Source organism: Pleuronectes platessa, chromosome 6 (genome assembly GCF_947347685.1).
Source record: "Pleuronectes platessa chromosome 6, fPlePla1.1, whole genome shotgun sequence".
Taxonomy (NCBI): Eukaryota; Metazoa; Chordata; class Actinopteri; order Pleuronectiformes; family Pleuronectidae; genus Pleuronectes; species Pleuronectes platessa.
In genome coordinates, this window is record NC_070631.1 from 3,384,028 (window position 1) to 3,400,616 (window position 16,589).

General features: G+C 43.2%; 4 protein-coding genes across 4 annotated transcripts; 3 read left to right on the forward strand and 1 right to left on the reverse strand.

Annotated features, from left to right (window-relative positions):
- The first annotated feature begins 1,369 nt into the window (after window positions 1-1,369).
- On the forward strand, window positions 1,370-3,626 carry LOC128442562 (lysophosphatidic acid receptor 6). Its single transcript, XM_053425078.1, has 2 exons — window positions 1,370-1,524; window positions 1,832-3,626. The coding sequence occupies exons 1-2, from the start codon at window positions 1,397-1,399 to the stop codon at window positions 2,832-2,834; spliced, it is 1,131 nt and encodes a 376-aa protein (XP_053281053.1). The 5' UTR covers window positions 1,370-1,396; the 3' UTR covers window positions 2,835-3,626.
- Window positions 2,898-11,340, reverse strand: ints11 (integrator complex subunit 11). The gene is made up of 18 exons (XM_053425077.1): window positions 11,165-11,340; window positions 10,627-10,830; window positions 10,058-10,155; window positions 9,097-9,170; window positions 8,770-8,998; window positions 8,560-8,658; window positions 8,154-8,188; window positions 7,923-8,061; window positions 7,762-7,826; window positions 7,339-7,528; window positions 7,177-7,260; window positions 7,011-7,100; window positions 6,655-6,817; window positions 6,418-6,528; window positions 4,921-4,982; window positions 4,641-4,783; window positions 4,212-4,341; window positions 2,898-3,317 (listed from the first exon to the last, which is right to left on the reverse strand). Exons 2-18 carry the CDS (start codon window positions 10,652-10,654, stop codon window positions 3,252-3,254), a joined length of 1,806 nt encoding a protein of 601 aa, XP_053281052.1. The 5' UTR covers window positions 10,655-10,830; window positions 11,165-11,340; the 3' UTR covers window positions 2,898-3,251.
- cptp (ceramide-1-phosphate transfer protein) lies at window positions 11,170-14,173 on the forward strand. Its single transcript, XM_053425079.1, has 2 exons — window positions 11,170-11,535; window positions 12,400-14,173. Exons 1-2 carry the CDS (start codon window positions 11,408-11,410, stop codon window positions 12,920-12,922), a joined length of 651 nt encoding a protein of 216 aa, XP_053281054.1. The 5' UTR covers window positions 11,170-11,407; the 3' UTR covers window positions 12,923-14,173.
- Window positions 14,174-14,461: 288 nt separating this feature from the next.
- ubxn10 (UBX domain protein 10) lies at window positions 14,462-16,179 on the forward strand. The gene is made up of 3 exons (XM_053423979.1): window positions 14,462-14,599; window positions 14,762-14,984; window positions 15,649-16,179. Exons 2-3 carry the CDS (start codon window positions 14,901-14,903, stop codon window positions 16,177-16,179), a joined length of 615 nt encoding a protein of 204 aa, XP_053279954.1. The 5' UTR covers window positions 14,462-14,599; window positions 14,762-14,900.
- The last annotated feature ends 410 nt before the right edge of the window (window positions 16,180-16,589 follow it).

A 16,589-nucleotide genomic window follows, 5' to 3' on the forward strand; every position in this document is an offset into this window, starting at 1 on the left:
GGATATTGTAGGTATAAGTTAAATTAAAGTTAATGCTAGTTAGGCTCGCCACAGGCTTTTTCTCTGATTCTCTCATTATCTGATTAACATCTACACAGACACACGCATAGTCTTCACCTTACTTATCTCCTTCCCCACTTCAGAAAAAGGAGGGGGGGGCTGCTATTTTAGGGGCATCTTAAAAGCCCACGGGAAGGTTTTACTCTTTTGGCAAGCCACCATTTTAAGAACACCCTTATTTACATACACACACACACACACACTCTCACACACACACACACACACACAAACACACACACACACACACACACACACACACACACACACACACACACACACACACACAAACACATCTTTGTTAATTAGAACGTTTTTTAGTAATTTGTGTGTTTATACTTTATGTTCATAATAAATGTTTTCTTTCACAAATGTTCTTCCATTAATGTTGTATAAGTGAATTTTGACAACCGCTGTCAAGAACTCTATAACCTTCACTGTTCATTATAGAATCTTTAATAGTAAATATTGAGATTTCTAATTGAACTAGATAAATTGGCTATCTTTTCCCTTCCGTCGAAGGGTGGTGCCTCGAGACAACTTTAACCAATTAAAGTTATGATTTAATATTCATATTTAAAATAGTAATGTTTTATATTTTATTTTGATAACCAAATTTATTGAATGCCTAAAGGCACACCATTCTATGGTAACACTTTTTAAGCATTATTGCACAACACTGATGGTGCCCCGTGTGAGGCAGAGTACAGTTGGCAAAAATCATGACTATTCAATATTAATGTGTTTTTAATTTTTAGCCAAACCCCAGAACAAAATGAATTCGGAATCTCACTCAAGCCAAACGTTTGAATTCAATTCCACTAGTCTGCCACCGGAGTAGACATTCAACCGTATTTCCAAACAAAGTGCATTGTGCTGATATTTAATTGACTCATAAATAAATGTTTATTAAGAATTCATTATTAAGAATTACCATTTTAAGTCCTCATAGTGTTACACTAAAATATGCTATCGTTGCTTATAGTTCTAGTTGAATGTTCTTTGTTGAAATTCTTATAATTTCAACATTTGAATATCACATATTCAATGTTAACTGGTCAAGCTGCGAAGTATCCTATAACTGTTAAATGCTTTTGAATTAAGACATAGCGTGCCACCGGCCCTATGTAACAGAGCTTGTACCTGGCTGTTACTGCCAAGCATAGATAATATTTTTTTTTATTAAACTTCACTCTCTAAAGCAGATTCCTAATCATCTAAACACATGGCCACACATTCATAATAACTCAGTTTATTATTTTTACACTGCAGTGGGAGGTGAATCTCATGTCATGCTTTGGTTTCCTGCTCCACTCGTCACACGGTGCGCTGACAGGAAATGAAGCAGCCTGAGCAAAGAGCTGCATGGTCTACACAACGCAGAGAGCAGCTGCACGGTGATAACGCAGCAGCTCAACATCTCAGGTGTTGCTTTCTACATTTGGAGATCAGACTCTCAACAACTAGGTAAGTGACTTTGTTTAGTGTCAAAATCCTTTGTTTATTGCTCTATTTAGTCTGGGTTTAGTTTTCACAACACGTTTACCTTCTTAAAAGTAGCTCCTGCAATGTAGGGGAGAGTCACACAGTGTTGCCTTTTATTTGTGTTCAGTATTTTGTTCCGGTTATTTCACTTCACTCTTTTTGGATATTGGATAGTGGAAAATCTCTCTGAATGGAAACATGTATGTGTTGCTACATATAAAGAGGACGGTGTGTGAGGGAGCAGCATGAATTAAATCCAACCCACACGTTCATTTGACTTCTTTCACAGACACACAAACAAATCAACCCCCCCCCAATTGTTCATCATGAACTTGACGGACGACAGCTGCAGCCCCCCCTCAGTGGAGTATCAGTTCTACCTCTTCCCAGTGGTCTACATCCTGGCGTTAGTCGTGGGTCTACCTGGAAATCTGGCTGCTCTCTTCGTCTTCACCTTCAAGATCCCCCCTCGCACAGCCTTCAGCGTGTTCATCAGCAACCTGGCCCTGGCGGACATTGTCATCCTCTGCACTCTGCCCTTCAGGATCCACTACCACCTCAAAGGAAACAACTGGGTGTTTGGGGACGTCGCCTGCCGCATCACTGGGGTCCTGTTCTACTGCAACAACTACATGAGCATCTGTTTAATGACTTGTATCTGTGTGGACCGCTACATGGCCACGGTGCATCCTCACGCCTACCAGAGGCAGCGGAGGCCCTGGCACTCTCTGGCCGTGTGCGGAGCACTCTGGTGCGTTGCTGGAGTGGCGATGCTGGTCTTCGTCCTCCGGGGGCCTATGGAAGCCCACGTCAAACAATCTGAAGGCCACAGTTGTTTCGAGAACTTCTCCAAGCACGAGTGGGACACACGTGTGGGGGTGTACAGCCTGCTGATTCTGATCTTCTGCTCCCTACTGCCCTCCGTGATCATGCTGGTGTGTTACCCGCTGGTTGTGAGGCGCATCTCCATGATCAGGACTAACACGGCCAGAAGAGCCGTGAGGGTCATTTACACCATCCTGGCCATCACGCTGCTCTGCTTCCTGCCCAACCACCTGGTGTATCTGCTGCACCTCCTGCGACGCATGGGTGTCATCAAGAGCTGCACCACCGCCAACCGCATCCACGACGCCAGGCGGGTCACCATGGCCCTCGTCACCCTCAACACGTGCCTGGACCCCGTGCTGTACTTTGTCACCACCAGCCACTTCAAATGGAGGCGCTTGAAGATGAAATGGCTGTGTGGACGAGTGCAGAGGAGCACTGGTGTTTATACGATTGCAGTGGACTGAGAGAACTGAACCTGTAGATGTATAATGTAAATATAACTCTGCTTCCTTGTCTATATATGGAAAAAGAAGACTTTTTTTAACAAAGGTGTTTATTGAAATTGTCATTTTACGTCAAATAAAAGGGACGGATCTAAAACAGGGATCTGATTTTCTTTATCTTGGGCCTCGAGATGAGTCCACAATGTCCGTGTGAAAAAAATTGACCAATCAGACCAGAATCCTTCAAAATGTTAACAAATATATTTAAGATTCATGATCACAACAGGAGAAGGGGGGGGGGCAGCCTTGATGTTGTTGACGTCTGCTGTAACTTGAAGTTATCAGCACTGGTAAGAAGTTTGTAGCCTACTCCAGAGAATCCAGGATCCAATGAATGGTAAAGCTTCAAAAGTTTATGGTTTTGGGCCAAAATGGATTTCAACAGATTCCAGCTGGAAGCCCCTTCTTCAGCAGAGTCGAGAGGAAACTGCCCAGCTCTTCGTCCTGATGAAGAAAACCACAACTTAAAGTAAAAAAAAAGAAGCAGCAATTCTTATGATGATTATAAATTCTCACACACAGTATTTTATTTACTCCGCCAAGATGATATGTTTTCACCTCTGTCCATTTGTTTGTTAGTTTGTTTGTAATTGAAGCAAGATAACACAAAAAACCACAGAACGGATTTCCATGAAACTTGATGGCAGGTTGTGGTATGGATCAGTGAAGAAGCCATTTAAGTTTGGTGCAAATCCAAATAAAAATCCAGATCTAGTGGACTAGTAGAGTCGTGGGTTTGTAAGGGGACTGTCGGGCCTTTCTGCTGTTCTGGTTCCACCTTTCTGTTTAGCATGGAACACATGAAACCACAGAAACCTTCCATTGCACCGCTCTGCAGGCGGGTTTCCCCACCTCTTGCTTTCACAGCCCCTCGTCTCATACTGTCCACCCACACCAGTGTTTTCACCTCTTCTGATCAGACATTCTCTCAGGTCTGCGTGGGCATCAAACAACAAACCGTCTAACGAAAGGTTCTGTGGTCAAACCAGATTCCAGCCAAAGAAAACACACACAACTTCTGTGGCTAAAAGGATCCGGATAAAAAACCATGTATTCTGAACCTCAGTTATTATCCTTCCATTTAATTTAAAATCTTCAGCACTAGTAACAAAAGCATTAACAATCAAATACAAATAAACCCTTTGATACGTTTTGCCTGCTAATATGTTTACACCAGTGATTAGAGAGAAATAGCATTTCAATCCTGTTCCATGTGCAAAAGGCTGAACTGACATAAGGTTGACTTTGCTTTTAAAAAAACAAACTAAACAGCTTTAATTGTTGAATTTGATTCATAAGTCAAAGTAAAAGGAACTCAGAGAGTGAAAATGTTTTTACCTGGTAACTCCAGGAGAGCAGAAGGACCTTGGTGTTGGTGTCCTCAGCGGACGACGACACTTTGATGACGATGGACTCCACCATGACGGTGCCGTCAGGGAGGTGCTGGATGGTGTAACCTTTCAACACGCTGCAGCACGGGAATCAGAAAACAAGCCATTAGAACAAGTAAAACAATAATTTGCTGCATTTGTCTAGAGATACATAATTTTACTAGACATCTTTTAATTAAAAAAGGGAAAAAAATTAAACATAGTGTACCTCCCAAACACACTTAAGCAAATGAGAGGAAATTAGACGACATGAGAAGTGGGAGAATAAAAAACTAAAACCTGATGTGTTTCGCAGGTGGAATAAAGAGAGAAGAGGTGGATGGTGCTGGAGTATTTCAACATAATGCAGATGAGACACTTGATGTCCTCCTCTCACCTTTTCAGGTGCGTGTAGATCCTGTGGAGTGTGTCGGGGTCGCTGTGCGGGTCCTGGAGCTGCACGCGGCAGGTGAAGCGCAGCTGATGCTCGTTGAGGCCGAGCTCCTTCAGCGCCTGTTCTGACGACACCAGCTTCAGACTCTGCGCTCGAGGGAAACACAAGAAGAGAAGTGAATCAGAACGTGTCAATCCGGCTAGACTGCAGCTCCTCTGTTGGAAGAGGTTTTCAAAATATCAAAACAAAGATAAACACCCCGGCATCTAGTTTGTAAACTCACGTTTTCTTTCATGATCAAGGTTCCGTGCATGGTGCGAGGCTTTTTGGGATCAGGCAGAGGACCTTCAACACAAGAATGATTTAGTACATTTTAACAACAAGTATATGAAAATAAAACAGCTAATAATTACAGAAACAACCATGTAGATTGTAAATATTGTAAAGTATTACTATAACTAAATAACTATATTGATAAGTTCAACCAGAGCGAGATGGGGCTGGATCTTTGGGGCCTGATGCAGAATGATATCAGGGATTGATATCAAGCACTTGTGACAAAGACATGTAAGTGAGCCTGGACGTTTTTACAGTTTGATCATAAACTACATTATTAATAAGCATAAATAAAAAGAAAACTCAAATGAAACCATATATAAAGAACTTGAATTAGGAAAATAAGCAACATTTTTGTTATGTAAAATGGAAAACTATTTGGCTCAGCCATAAAACATAAATATATATCTATGATTTAAATATTCACCAATCCTTGAAAGTGTACAAAAGGTCAGGAAAAGGTGTATAAAAGCATTTTTTTAACCTGTTCTTAAAAACATGATGCGTCCTCTGACGTCTTATGTCATTTAAATAAATGACATTTATCATATGACAACAGATCTGGGACATGATATCTAACCGCGGGGCAGGATGCCAGTCATTTTAAGAACTCAACAAACCCCGAACGACACTATGTGGGCACAGGAAGTTGATTGCTACCACTTTCCTCCCTGTACTTGATTACAGTGATCTCTTGTATATGAATGCCCCAGCAAACTGTCTGCGTTCTCTAGACACTGTATATCATGGTGCCTTAAGGTTTGTCACTGGTTGTAAAGCCCTCACTCACCGCTGCATCTTATATGCTCGAGTTGAGTGGCCATCTCTGGCAGCACGCCGCCTTATACATTGGCATATTTTTATTTATAAAGCTATCTTGGGTCTGCTCCCCCACTGCTTATGTAAGTACATCTTTAAATCCCAGAGCAATTACTGCTTACGTTCAAATGAGCTTTATTTATTAATTATGCCCAAAGTAAACACTGAATTTGGTAAGCACTGTTTTAAGTTCGGTGCACCTGCTGCTTGGAATGCACTGCAAAAAACCCTAAAGTTAAAGGAGCTCATAAACCTTGACACTTTGAAGACTCGTGTGAGAGAAATTGGAGCGGCTTCATACCACACTTGTTCTTGTTTTGGTGGGAATCCGGAGCTTTAGTCCTGTTGCCTTATCTTAAGGGAACAGGGAACTTATCTTGTTTGATCTGTGTTATGTGATTTGTGTGTCTTGTGACTGTTTGACATTTTGTATGCTGCTGTCTTGGCCAGGCTTCCCTTGCAAAAGAGGTCATTGTATCTCAACGGGACCGACCTGGTTAAATAAAGGCAAATAAAATAAAATAAAAAGGACACATAAACCCCGTTCACCACATGCCAGACAACCTTATGACTCATTTGGCTGCAAATTAAACTTAAAAACTCCTGAACTTTAATTAAAACCTACCTCCGAGCGCCATCTCCCTCTTGAGCAGGTTGAGTGAGATGTCCACGGGCACGCTGGGGTTTGTTGTCACACTCACCGTCTCTCCGTTAGCGGGCATGTAACAGTCTATGCCTGACATTTAAAAAACAGAAACATTAAGAAGGACTGAAACCCGCCGCTCTACCTGGTGGGAGCGCACGAATATTATATATTATATTATTATCATAATCTATCTTTAATGAGCGGAGGAACTCTTACTGAACTCCTGTTCGATCTTGCCCTTGAGGAACCCCATCTTGGCGGCCTCCCCGTGCACCAGCAGCACGTTGCGAGGCTCTGCCATTCGAATGAGCTGCATGATGCCTTTAGCGTCTGCGTGGGCACTGAAGGACATGTACTCCACCTGCATCTTCACCTCCAACTGTCACAAAGGAGGAGAAACAAAGAACCAATGTCAGCGTGTCCTTCTTTTTCTTTTCCCATTGAATTGTGCTCTTACTGGTTTTAGATTGCTCATAAAACGCCGTTGCTGTTACCAGGAGACACTTAGCTTAGCTTAGCATAAAGATCCCACAACTTACACTCATGCAGCAGAAAATAAACAAACATCTTACCGTTGATCTCCCTTCCATCTCCAGCTTCCTCTGCCCATTTAGAATCTTATGGCCGATTGTTCCTTGTACACAATACCCGGGCATGATGACCTGAGAAAAGAAGAATTAGTTGTACATCTAGTATTGTTATTTTTTAGATGTCTCACGATTTCCCTGTGAGACTCACCATGTTCTTCTCATTGCCGGCCCATTTCTTGAAGATCTGCAGAGACAGGCCAGCGTGCAGCATACCCGGTGTGGCGAACACCACCTGAAAGGGCACGAATTGTTTTAGCTCACTGCAGCTTTACTGTCACACTTTGGGGGGAAAACGTAAAGCAACTTTTACCATCGGTCCAGGATTATCAATGAAGGAGCGATCGAAGGGCTTGATGTGCTTGAACTCAAACATGTTCCTCTGTACGAAGGTTTTTCGAATCTTCTGGTTGGTCCACGTTATGAAGAGCTTGTAGTAGTGATTGGCTTTCTCCGTCAGCCCAGTGGAGAAGTAGATCGGGGCCTTGAGGTTCATTCTCTCCCTGTTTGGTGAGGAGGAGGTAATTAAACAGTCTGTTCAATGGAGAAGTTCACACATTACCAGCAGTAGCTTTTTTGTTATCTTCAAAAAAAGCTTTTGTGTTTCCTCTTTAAAGTCCCTCATGCGTGAAAGGACCTTTTATTTATTTGGAACTTGTTATGTTCACAAACCTACATTGAAAATATCAAACATTAAGAACTTCTGGGAATTTTGTCTCGGGAAACGACCCCTTACCAAAATGTTTCCAGCAGAATACAGAGTTCCTGAGCTCTTCCAAGAGCAAAAACAGGGATAAGGACCTGAAAAGATAACAATAAAATAAAATATTGAATTACCTCAAGATAAATCAAAAAACCACAATACCCCAGAAAGATATTCATCTGACTGAATCCTACCTTTCCTCCTCTTTCTATGGATTCATGCACTTTCTTGAGAAAGTCCCTCTCCCTGCACCTCTTGGAGTCTCGGATGGTGGTGGCGTACGTAGACTCTGTGATGAGCATGTCTGGACGGCACTTATCGATCCACGCAGCACTGAAAACACACAACACAAGGATGAGAAGACGGTAACCTCACTAGAATTTACCACCAGCAGGAAATCGATGGATACAGTAAAGGCCACTTACCCTAAATGCCTGTCGGGCGTCATGTTATAGTCTCCCTGAAAAGGAAAAGACATTCTTCTAAGCTTGTTGTTGTGGAGTTCTCTGACGCTAAAGCCTCGTTTATGCCAAAAATATGATTCATATACAAAGACGGCTTCTGTCCGTACACAAACAGAACCGTACCACTGAAAATCGATAGTTTAAGACAACCGTAATACATGAAGAAGACGTTTAGATAAAGGCCAAACAGAGTTAGATTCTACAGACTTTGCCTGAGCACAGGGTTTCTTCACTGGTGTATTATCACAACCTTACTGCCCTCTGGTGGATGGATTTCCTATCCCATCACTTGAAACAGACACATCCTTTTTCGTATGAAAGGCAGAATAACTGAGTCTGAACACGGCGCAGACTTATTGACACTCACAGTGTAGACGACAGACTCTGATCCCACTTTGATCTGCACCATGGCAGCTCCCAGGACGTGGCCTGCATAGTACGCCTTGATCTCCAGCTCGTCATCCACCTGCCAGCAGCACAGAACAGAAAACAGCCAGGTTTGCCATCAAAAGAGACGAGCAGCTGGTGCAGGAGTGATTCACAGACAGAGAGCGAGGGCACGTCGGGCTCTACGCACCTGGACAGTTTGATGCAGGTTCAACGGCACCACTTTCTTCATGCAGTCCTTGATCATCTGCGAGGTGAAGAAGTTGGTTTCTCCCTTTTTGTCCACCGTGATCTTGCGGAAGTCCTCGAGCAGAATGGGGCAGATGGCCTTGGTGGGGTGGGTCATGTAGATGGGCCCATCGTAGCCCACCATCTCGCTCATGAAGGGCAGAGCGCCACAGTGGTCCAGGTGGAAATGGCTGTGAAGCGAACAGGTTGGAGCCGAGTTAAAACAACAGGATTTGTTGGATTTACTTTGAAATACATTTAAAAACAAAAAGCTGATTTGAGAACAAACCTGATGATCACACAGTCCAGAAACTCTGTCAGACGTCCATTCTGGGTTATGTAGGAGAAGTCTGGGAAACGTCTCTGGAACGACAATACAGACTTTGAATAACTGGGATAATGCAAGAGGCGGACCGTTTTACTGATGGACCAATTTAAATGGGTCAATCAGTTGATATCGGAATAATTATCTTTATTGTTTATTTGGGACATATTTTAACATATACATATCCTTAGCCCAAGTGAAGGAGTTCAAGTACCTCGGGGTCTTGTTCGCGAGTGAGGGTACTATGGAGCGTAAGATTGGCCGGAGAATCGGAGCAGCGGGGGCGGTATTGCGTTCGCTTTACCGCACCGTTGTAACGAAAAGAGAGCTGAGCCGCAAGGCAAAGCTCTCGATCTACCGGTCGATCTTCGTTCCTATCCTCACCTATGGTCATGAGGGCTGGGTGATGACCGAAAGGACGAGATCGCGGGTACAAGCGGCCGAGATGAGTTTTCTCAGAAGGGTGGCTGGCGTCTCCCTTAGGGATAGGGTGAGAGGCTCAGCCATCCGTGAGGAACTCGGATTAGAGCCGCTGCTCCTTTACTTAGAAAGGAGTCAGCTGAGGTGGTTCGGGCATCTGGTAAGGATGCCCACTGGGCGCCTTCCTTGGGAGGTGTTTCAGGCACGTCCAGTGGGGAGGAGACCTCGGGGAAGACCCAGGACTAGGTGGAGAGATTATATCTCAACACTGGCCTGGGAACGCCTCGGGATCCCCCCCGTCAGAGTTGGTCAATGTGGCCCGGGAAAGGGAAGTCTGGGGCCCCCTGCTTGAGCTGCTCCCCCCGCGACCCGACCCCGGATAAGCGGACGAAAATGAGATGAGATGAGATATCAGTGTGTATATCGTCATCTCCCCCAAAACAAACTGTTGACGCGCAGCTTCCTCTGCTCAGTGTGTTTCTGTGTGATGAGCTGCTTCACTCACATCATCGTTGTATCCCATGTGCATCCCACAGTCCAACATGATGTTTTTACCCCCGATGGAGACGAGGATGCAGCTTCGACCAACATCCTGTCCAGCACCTGGGAGAGAGAGAGAGAGAGAGAGAGAGAGAGAGAGAGAGAGAGGAGCTGTGAAGAAACTGACAACACACTAAAACACACATATTCACAGATACTCATACAATCTCTCACTCACAAACATACACATATCCACACACACTCTCTCTCTCTTACAACCCACACTCACTCTCTTACACACTCACTCTCTCTCTCAATCACACAAACACAAACATACACACTCTCTCTCTCTCGCACGCACGCACGCACACACACACACACACACACACACACACACACACACACACACACACACACACACACACACACACACACACACACACACACACACACACACACACACACACACACACACACACTCAACAGAAAACACACGAGCTCACACTAAAGTTCTCTGGCTGAGGTAAAGTTAGTTAGCACAACTAGCTTAGCAGGTGCTATCTCTGCTAAGCTAGCCTCTATAGCGTCACTCACCCAGTGGAGTTACTTTTATTTCCGGCATATTTCCTCCTTCTCCTTCACCCAGATGTTTCCGCAGCTGTAGTTAGATCCCGCGCTCTCCGCAGCTTCCTGTTACTGAGCCTCCATGTGCAAAGATGTTTATTGTCTGATTTGATGAGGACATGTGACGCGTTAGGGCTTGTCAAGTTACCCGCCATCAAGACTTCCGGTGAGCACCTTCACAGTAAAACCAGTCTTGAGAAAACAGTCAATGGATTCAAACAGTTTCAAGAGTTTTATTAGATAGAAAAAGAGAGAAGGATTGAAGGATAGATAAATAGATAGATAGATAGATAGATAGATAGATAGATAGATAGACATAAGCTATACAAAGCTGTGCATTAGACAAATACACAAGTGGACGTTTTGTGCAACAACCAACATGCAAAAAGCGATTTTTTAAAATACGTTTACACAATTTAAGTGTTTATTTGTTTTTGCAAAAGTTTCTTCTGATTTCTCTCCCAACAGGATGAACAGTCCCCCTACTCAGCTTTTATTATGAAGGTACCGTGCGTAGACTTCCGGTGTCTTCCCGGCGGGAGTCATCGCAGTAGCAGGTGGATCTCATCTCCAGAGACATGTCCCGGTGTCCTCTCGGGTCTTCGTGTTCTTCTCAGGTGAAGCGTTTCCCTCTCCCGCTGTAAACATCCGGGCGTGTGCGCGTCGCCACCGGAAGCCTGTCAGTGTCCGTCACTCCTGTGTTCTTTCCTCCGCTTCCTGCTCGACCTGCTGCACTTCCTGGTTGGAAAACATGGCCGGTGCGAGTGAGCAGCAGAAGTTCAGCTTCCAGGAGATCCTCGACACCTTCAAACTGTGTCTGACTGACAGTAAGGAAGTGGATCTGCAGCATTATGTGGACGGCTGGCGAGGGCTCATCAAGTGAGTGCTTCATCCTCCATTAAACCCTCTTCACTGAGCTGCTTGGGTTTCATTTCCACCCACAGAGTCCATTTTATTAATTGCTCTGGTTATTTGTGGTTTATGGTATTAAATGTATTATTTACCTAGGATATTTGGATATTTTTTATTCTAATTCCAAAGTCGGAAAGGAATATTCTGAAGATTTAAAAGCCCATTGCTCTCTGAAAGAGCGAATCTGCATTATTATTTTCATTATATCATCATTATCATCGTTACTTTCATCAGCGGTAAGAGATGGTGACTGTAAAATCATTTATCGTAATATTTACAGGACAATATATCGTCCAACAACCTTTTGTAATCGTGACACACCTTAATATATTTAATAACGCACCAAGTGTCCCAAACACGTATCTCAAACTGAATCAATACTGAATCCAAGTGAATTAGAAAGAGAAACCTTGTGAATTAGGTTCAAATCTATTTGAGAAATAACTGGTGATATTCAAGCCCTACACATCAGTTGTGCTAAAAAATAATACTAATCATAATAATAACTTTAATTATAGAGCATGTTTCAGAACAGCCACCACAAGGAGGCCAAATTAAAACAAGCAAATCAATAAAATCGCATTTGAAATCAATGAGTGCAAATTATTTACTACAAAATATAACACCATAAAAGTTTGTGCATTTATCATTGTTAGAACTTTGCATTGACTTCCAAGCAGAACCTCATCCCCAACTTTCAACATATCTGATCCGTAAAACTAAATCAGAAACTATCACTGTAAAAACATTCAATATATGTTGATATAATACTTATGCGTAGCTATTTGTCCGAGTTGTTAACAGTCTGTTTTTGTGTAATCACTCTTCCAGGTTCCTGAACTGCTTAGGCAGCATCTTTGGCTTCATTTCCAAAGATGCCTCCAGCAAGATCCTCATCCTGGTCGGCCACCTGAAAGGGGAGAACGGGTCCCAGTACGCCACCATCCAGTCCATGGTGAAGTACGAGCTGGAGAAGGATCTGGTGGACGTGACCAAGAGAGGCATCCACCAGGAGTCCGGCTGCCGCACCCTGCTGAGGCTCCACCGCGCGCTGAGGTGGCTGGAACTTTTCCTTGAGCGCCTCCGCACCAGCAGCGAGGAGGACAAGACCTCGGTCATGTGCGGGGAGGCCTACAACGAGTCCCTCTCCCAGTACCACCCCTGGGTGATCCGCAAGGCCGCGGGCGTGGCGTTCCACGTGCTCCCCGGGCGTCCGGCTTTCTTCGAGGTGATGAACGTGGGCCCCCCCGAGCAGGTGGTGGCCATGCTGGGAGAAGCCATGCCTCTAATCTCTGAGGTTTACGACATCACGGAGAAACTTTATGCTCAACATAACCTCCTTGATTTACCGTAGAGAGCGAGAGGGGCTGTTGTTTACCTCTTTATACGTGACACTGTTAACTTTGTGTCCCTGGTGACGGGCTGGTGAGCGAGCTGCTACTAAGAGTTTGTATTATCCGTTTGGTATTGGGCACAAATATTTCCTCATTATTACATTGATACTAGTCTGTACCTACTGCGGATCTGAATGTAAATCTACTGTTTACTATAATATGTATATTTGTCTTTACTTCTAGTGCATCTCTGAATCATCTGTTTAATTCAGTAAATTATAGGCCGATCGTTATCGATTTAAAAAAAATTGGCTCTGACATGTTGATATCAAACCCCCTCAAATAAGACTTGAGAATTGAGGATCGATATTTTACAGTTTAACCATAAACTTAATTATAATTAACCTGAAATACAAAGAAAATAACAAATATAACCATATTAGTTAAAATGACTACATAAATGAAGATCTTTTCTATATTGTTCATTCTGTGAAATACAAGCTTTCATATTGGAAAACGTAAGCAGATCCCAGTATTTCCATCAGGCTCTACACTGAGAACTACAGTGGGAATTGTTGAAGTGGGAATCACTGCCAAAAGCTTGTTTTCATTAGTTATCCAAAAAAAGAGGACATGCTGATGCTGCCTCTTAACTTAAAACACTGGGTTCTAATTTATTACTTTTTGTTGCTTTTCTTACTTGATTTTGAAGGTGATTTTGGTTAACTTGTGTTTTTTTGGTCAGTTTTCTTTATTGATTGCGAAAAAAGAAAATGGTTTCAGGGCTGTTTTGATCTGACACCAATCGTGATTTGTACGTGTCAGTGAGAATCTGGTATTAATTAATGAAATATTAATAGGGCCTTTAATTCGACCGGTGTTTAAAAACCACTCCACAGACAAAATAAAGTCTAAATGTGCCAAATTCAAACTAATTCAATGGTAAAGAGAACAGACTGTTACACTGAGAAACAAAAGTGCTGAACAAAGTGAATCGTTCAATATCTACCGAACGCACAGAATCAGAAAATTCTATACATTTTGTGTTGAATTAAATGAAAAGTTCAGTTGTTTTATTTTCTATGTTCTTTGGGCATTTTTCTTTTATTTAAATTGTGAAGCACAAACATCCAGTGTTGGTTCTGCTAATGTACATGAAGTGAATGCTGTATTGTTACATGCAATGTACTGTATATTGTTTATATATTACTATGAATTCAAACAGAACTCGCCTCCAATGTATCTCAATAAAACAAATATGTCAAAAAATATTTTTACATTGATCTGCACTCTATCACACACTATCTTAAATCAGGCACATTCAGGGAACTAATATCAGTGAGTGTGTGAAACTTGGAACAGCTTCATTAAATTTAAGGACACTATAATTAATATGTATAGTTATGTATTTCATTAGAGGAATTACTTTAATTTCATTTTATGAACATAATCACATCAATCAAATATTATTATTTCTGTACCTCTGTGACATAGAGTCGCACAAATAACACAAGACAATTAATTTAAGACTGTTTGTGGGTCACTGTGTGTGTGTCTGTGTGTGTGTCTTCATACTTCCACCACCAGGGGGCGCCCTGTCTCTGATGTCGTCATGACAACCAGACTCACATGGACGCTGGAGACCGGAAGTGAAACCTGCAGGAAGACGTTGGTAAACTCCTGCGCACGGAAACGAGGTATTTTCGTGTTTTTAACGTGTATTTTAACTTCAGGGACGAACATGTAAACACGTGTCATGTTGTGTGACATGTTTTAAAAGTCGGCCATGTTTGTTTTCTGGGGGGAAATGGAGGTTTGTTGTTTACTCAGGTGAGTTACTTTCTTCTCTCTCTCTTCAGGAAGTGAGTGGACATCTTCATCTACAGACAGATGCTGCTGTGATGCTACAACATCTGGATACTGATGCGTTAAAGAAGAGAGAGGCACAGCGTCCAGCCCCAGAGACTCAGAGTCATTCAGTGAAGGCTCAGGTCCTCCATGCAGAAGCTGATCCAGGATCAGGGGCCACATTCTCCCACTGAGGGGCCGAAGACATCCAGGCACTATTCTGGATTCAGTAAGGTGCACGTTTGAGTCATCCCTTGTTCACTGTTAGACAGATGGATGGATTGATGGATAGATAGATAGATAGATAGATAGATAGATGGATAGACAGACAGACAAATAGACAGACAGACAGACAGACAGACAGACAGACAGACAGACAGATAGATAGATAGATAGATAGATAGACAGATAGATAGATAGATAGATAGATAGATAGATAGATAGATAGACAGATAGATAGATAGATAGATAGATAGATGGATACAAAGATGGATGGACAGACAGATAGATAGATAGACAGACAGACAGATAGACAGATAGATAGATAGATAGATAGATAGATGGATACACAGATGGATGGACAGACAGATAGATAGATAGATAGATAGATAGATAGATAGATTTTGCATTATGTTTTTTATAAAAGGAGACAATTAATTATTAAAAAATTACCCCTCGTTCACTCTGTAAGACAAGAGCCTGGCACAGTTGGCCCTCGCTGCCTCTCAGACTCATTGATGAACTAATGTCTCTGACAGTTCAGAGCTCGAGTCCTTAACGAGGACATCAGGATTCAACCCAGGACCCAGGACTTCTCAAGCGGGCGAAGCAACAACAGTCCCGACAAGAACCTCCACTCGTCCCGGGGGGGGGGGGGGGGCTGTTCACCATGTGGCAGCCGAGCCAGGATGAGGTCCTGCACATGCTGCAGCAACTTCCTGCCATTCCACCACATTCCTTGAATAAGCTCAAGGTCCTTCCACCAATAGAGCGCAGGCGTTCAGAGGAGAGTCCCGGAGGAGGCCTGGACAGAAGTGTACAGGGCCTGTGTGATGAGACCGTCCCGCAGCAGAGGGGGACCTCCGGCTCTGAGGGGGACGACCGGGCTGATGTGTCGCTCAGGATGTGGCCCAACACCTCCGACCCAGAACCATTAGGAGCCAGTGTCGGTTTGCTGTTAGCCGTGCGAGCACCGTGCGGCAGGAGGTTTCAGCAGCACTTTGAGTCCACAGACGCTCTGCTGGCGGTGAAGCACAGTGCAGAGGCCCGGTTCACGGAGACCTATGGAGAGGTCTCCATCGAGACCATGGACGTGCCACGCAGGAGCTTCACGGACATGAATATGACTCTGGCCCAGAGCGGCATCATGAACAGATCAGTGCTGTGCATCACACGGAGCAACAATGACAGCGTGGAGCTACATGATTGAGATGCAACCATTTTAAAGTTCAACTTTGCAGTTGAAATTTTGGTTCATGGTTAACCTTATTTGGATGCTTGACCTCTGACCCCTGTGCAGAATGATTTCTCTGTCCAACCCTTTATCATTAATGCCAAATAAATTGTATAAAATGCACTATATTGATATTTGAGGAATGAGGGGTATACGGCTTGTCAAGTGTGTTAATAGGAATACATGAAGTTATATTTATGCTTTTTAAAGTCTCACACTCCCTCTGTATGTGTGGGGTCGTTATACTGGAGATAAAAAAAGAAACTAATAAATAAAAAGTTGAACAGAGCTCAGTAGAGAACAAACTTCAACCACACAATTTAGTTTTTACTGTGGAAATATAAAACAATAAAAGGGAAGCTGTCAGATAACCTACATTTATGCCG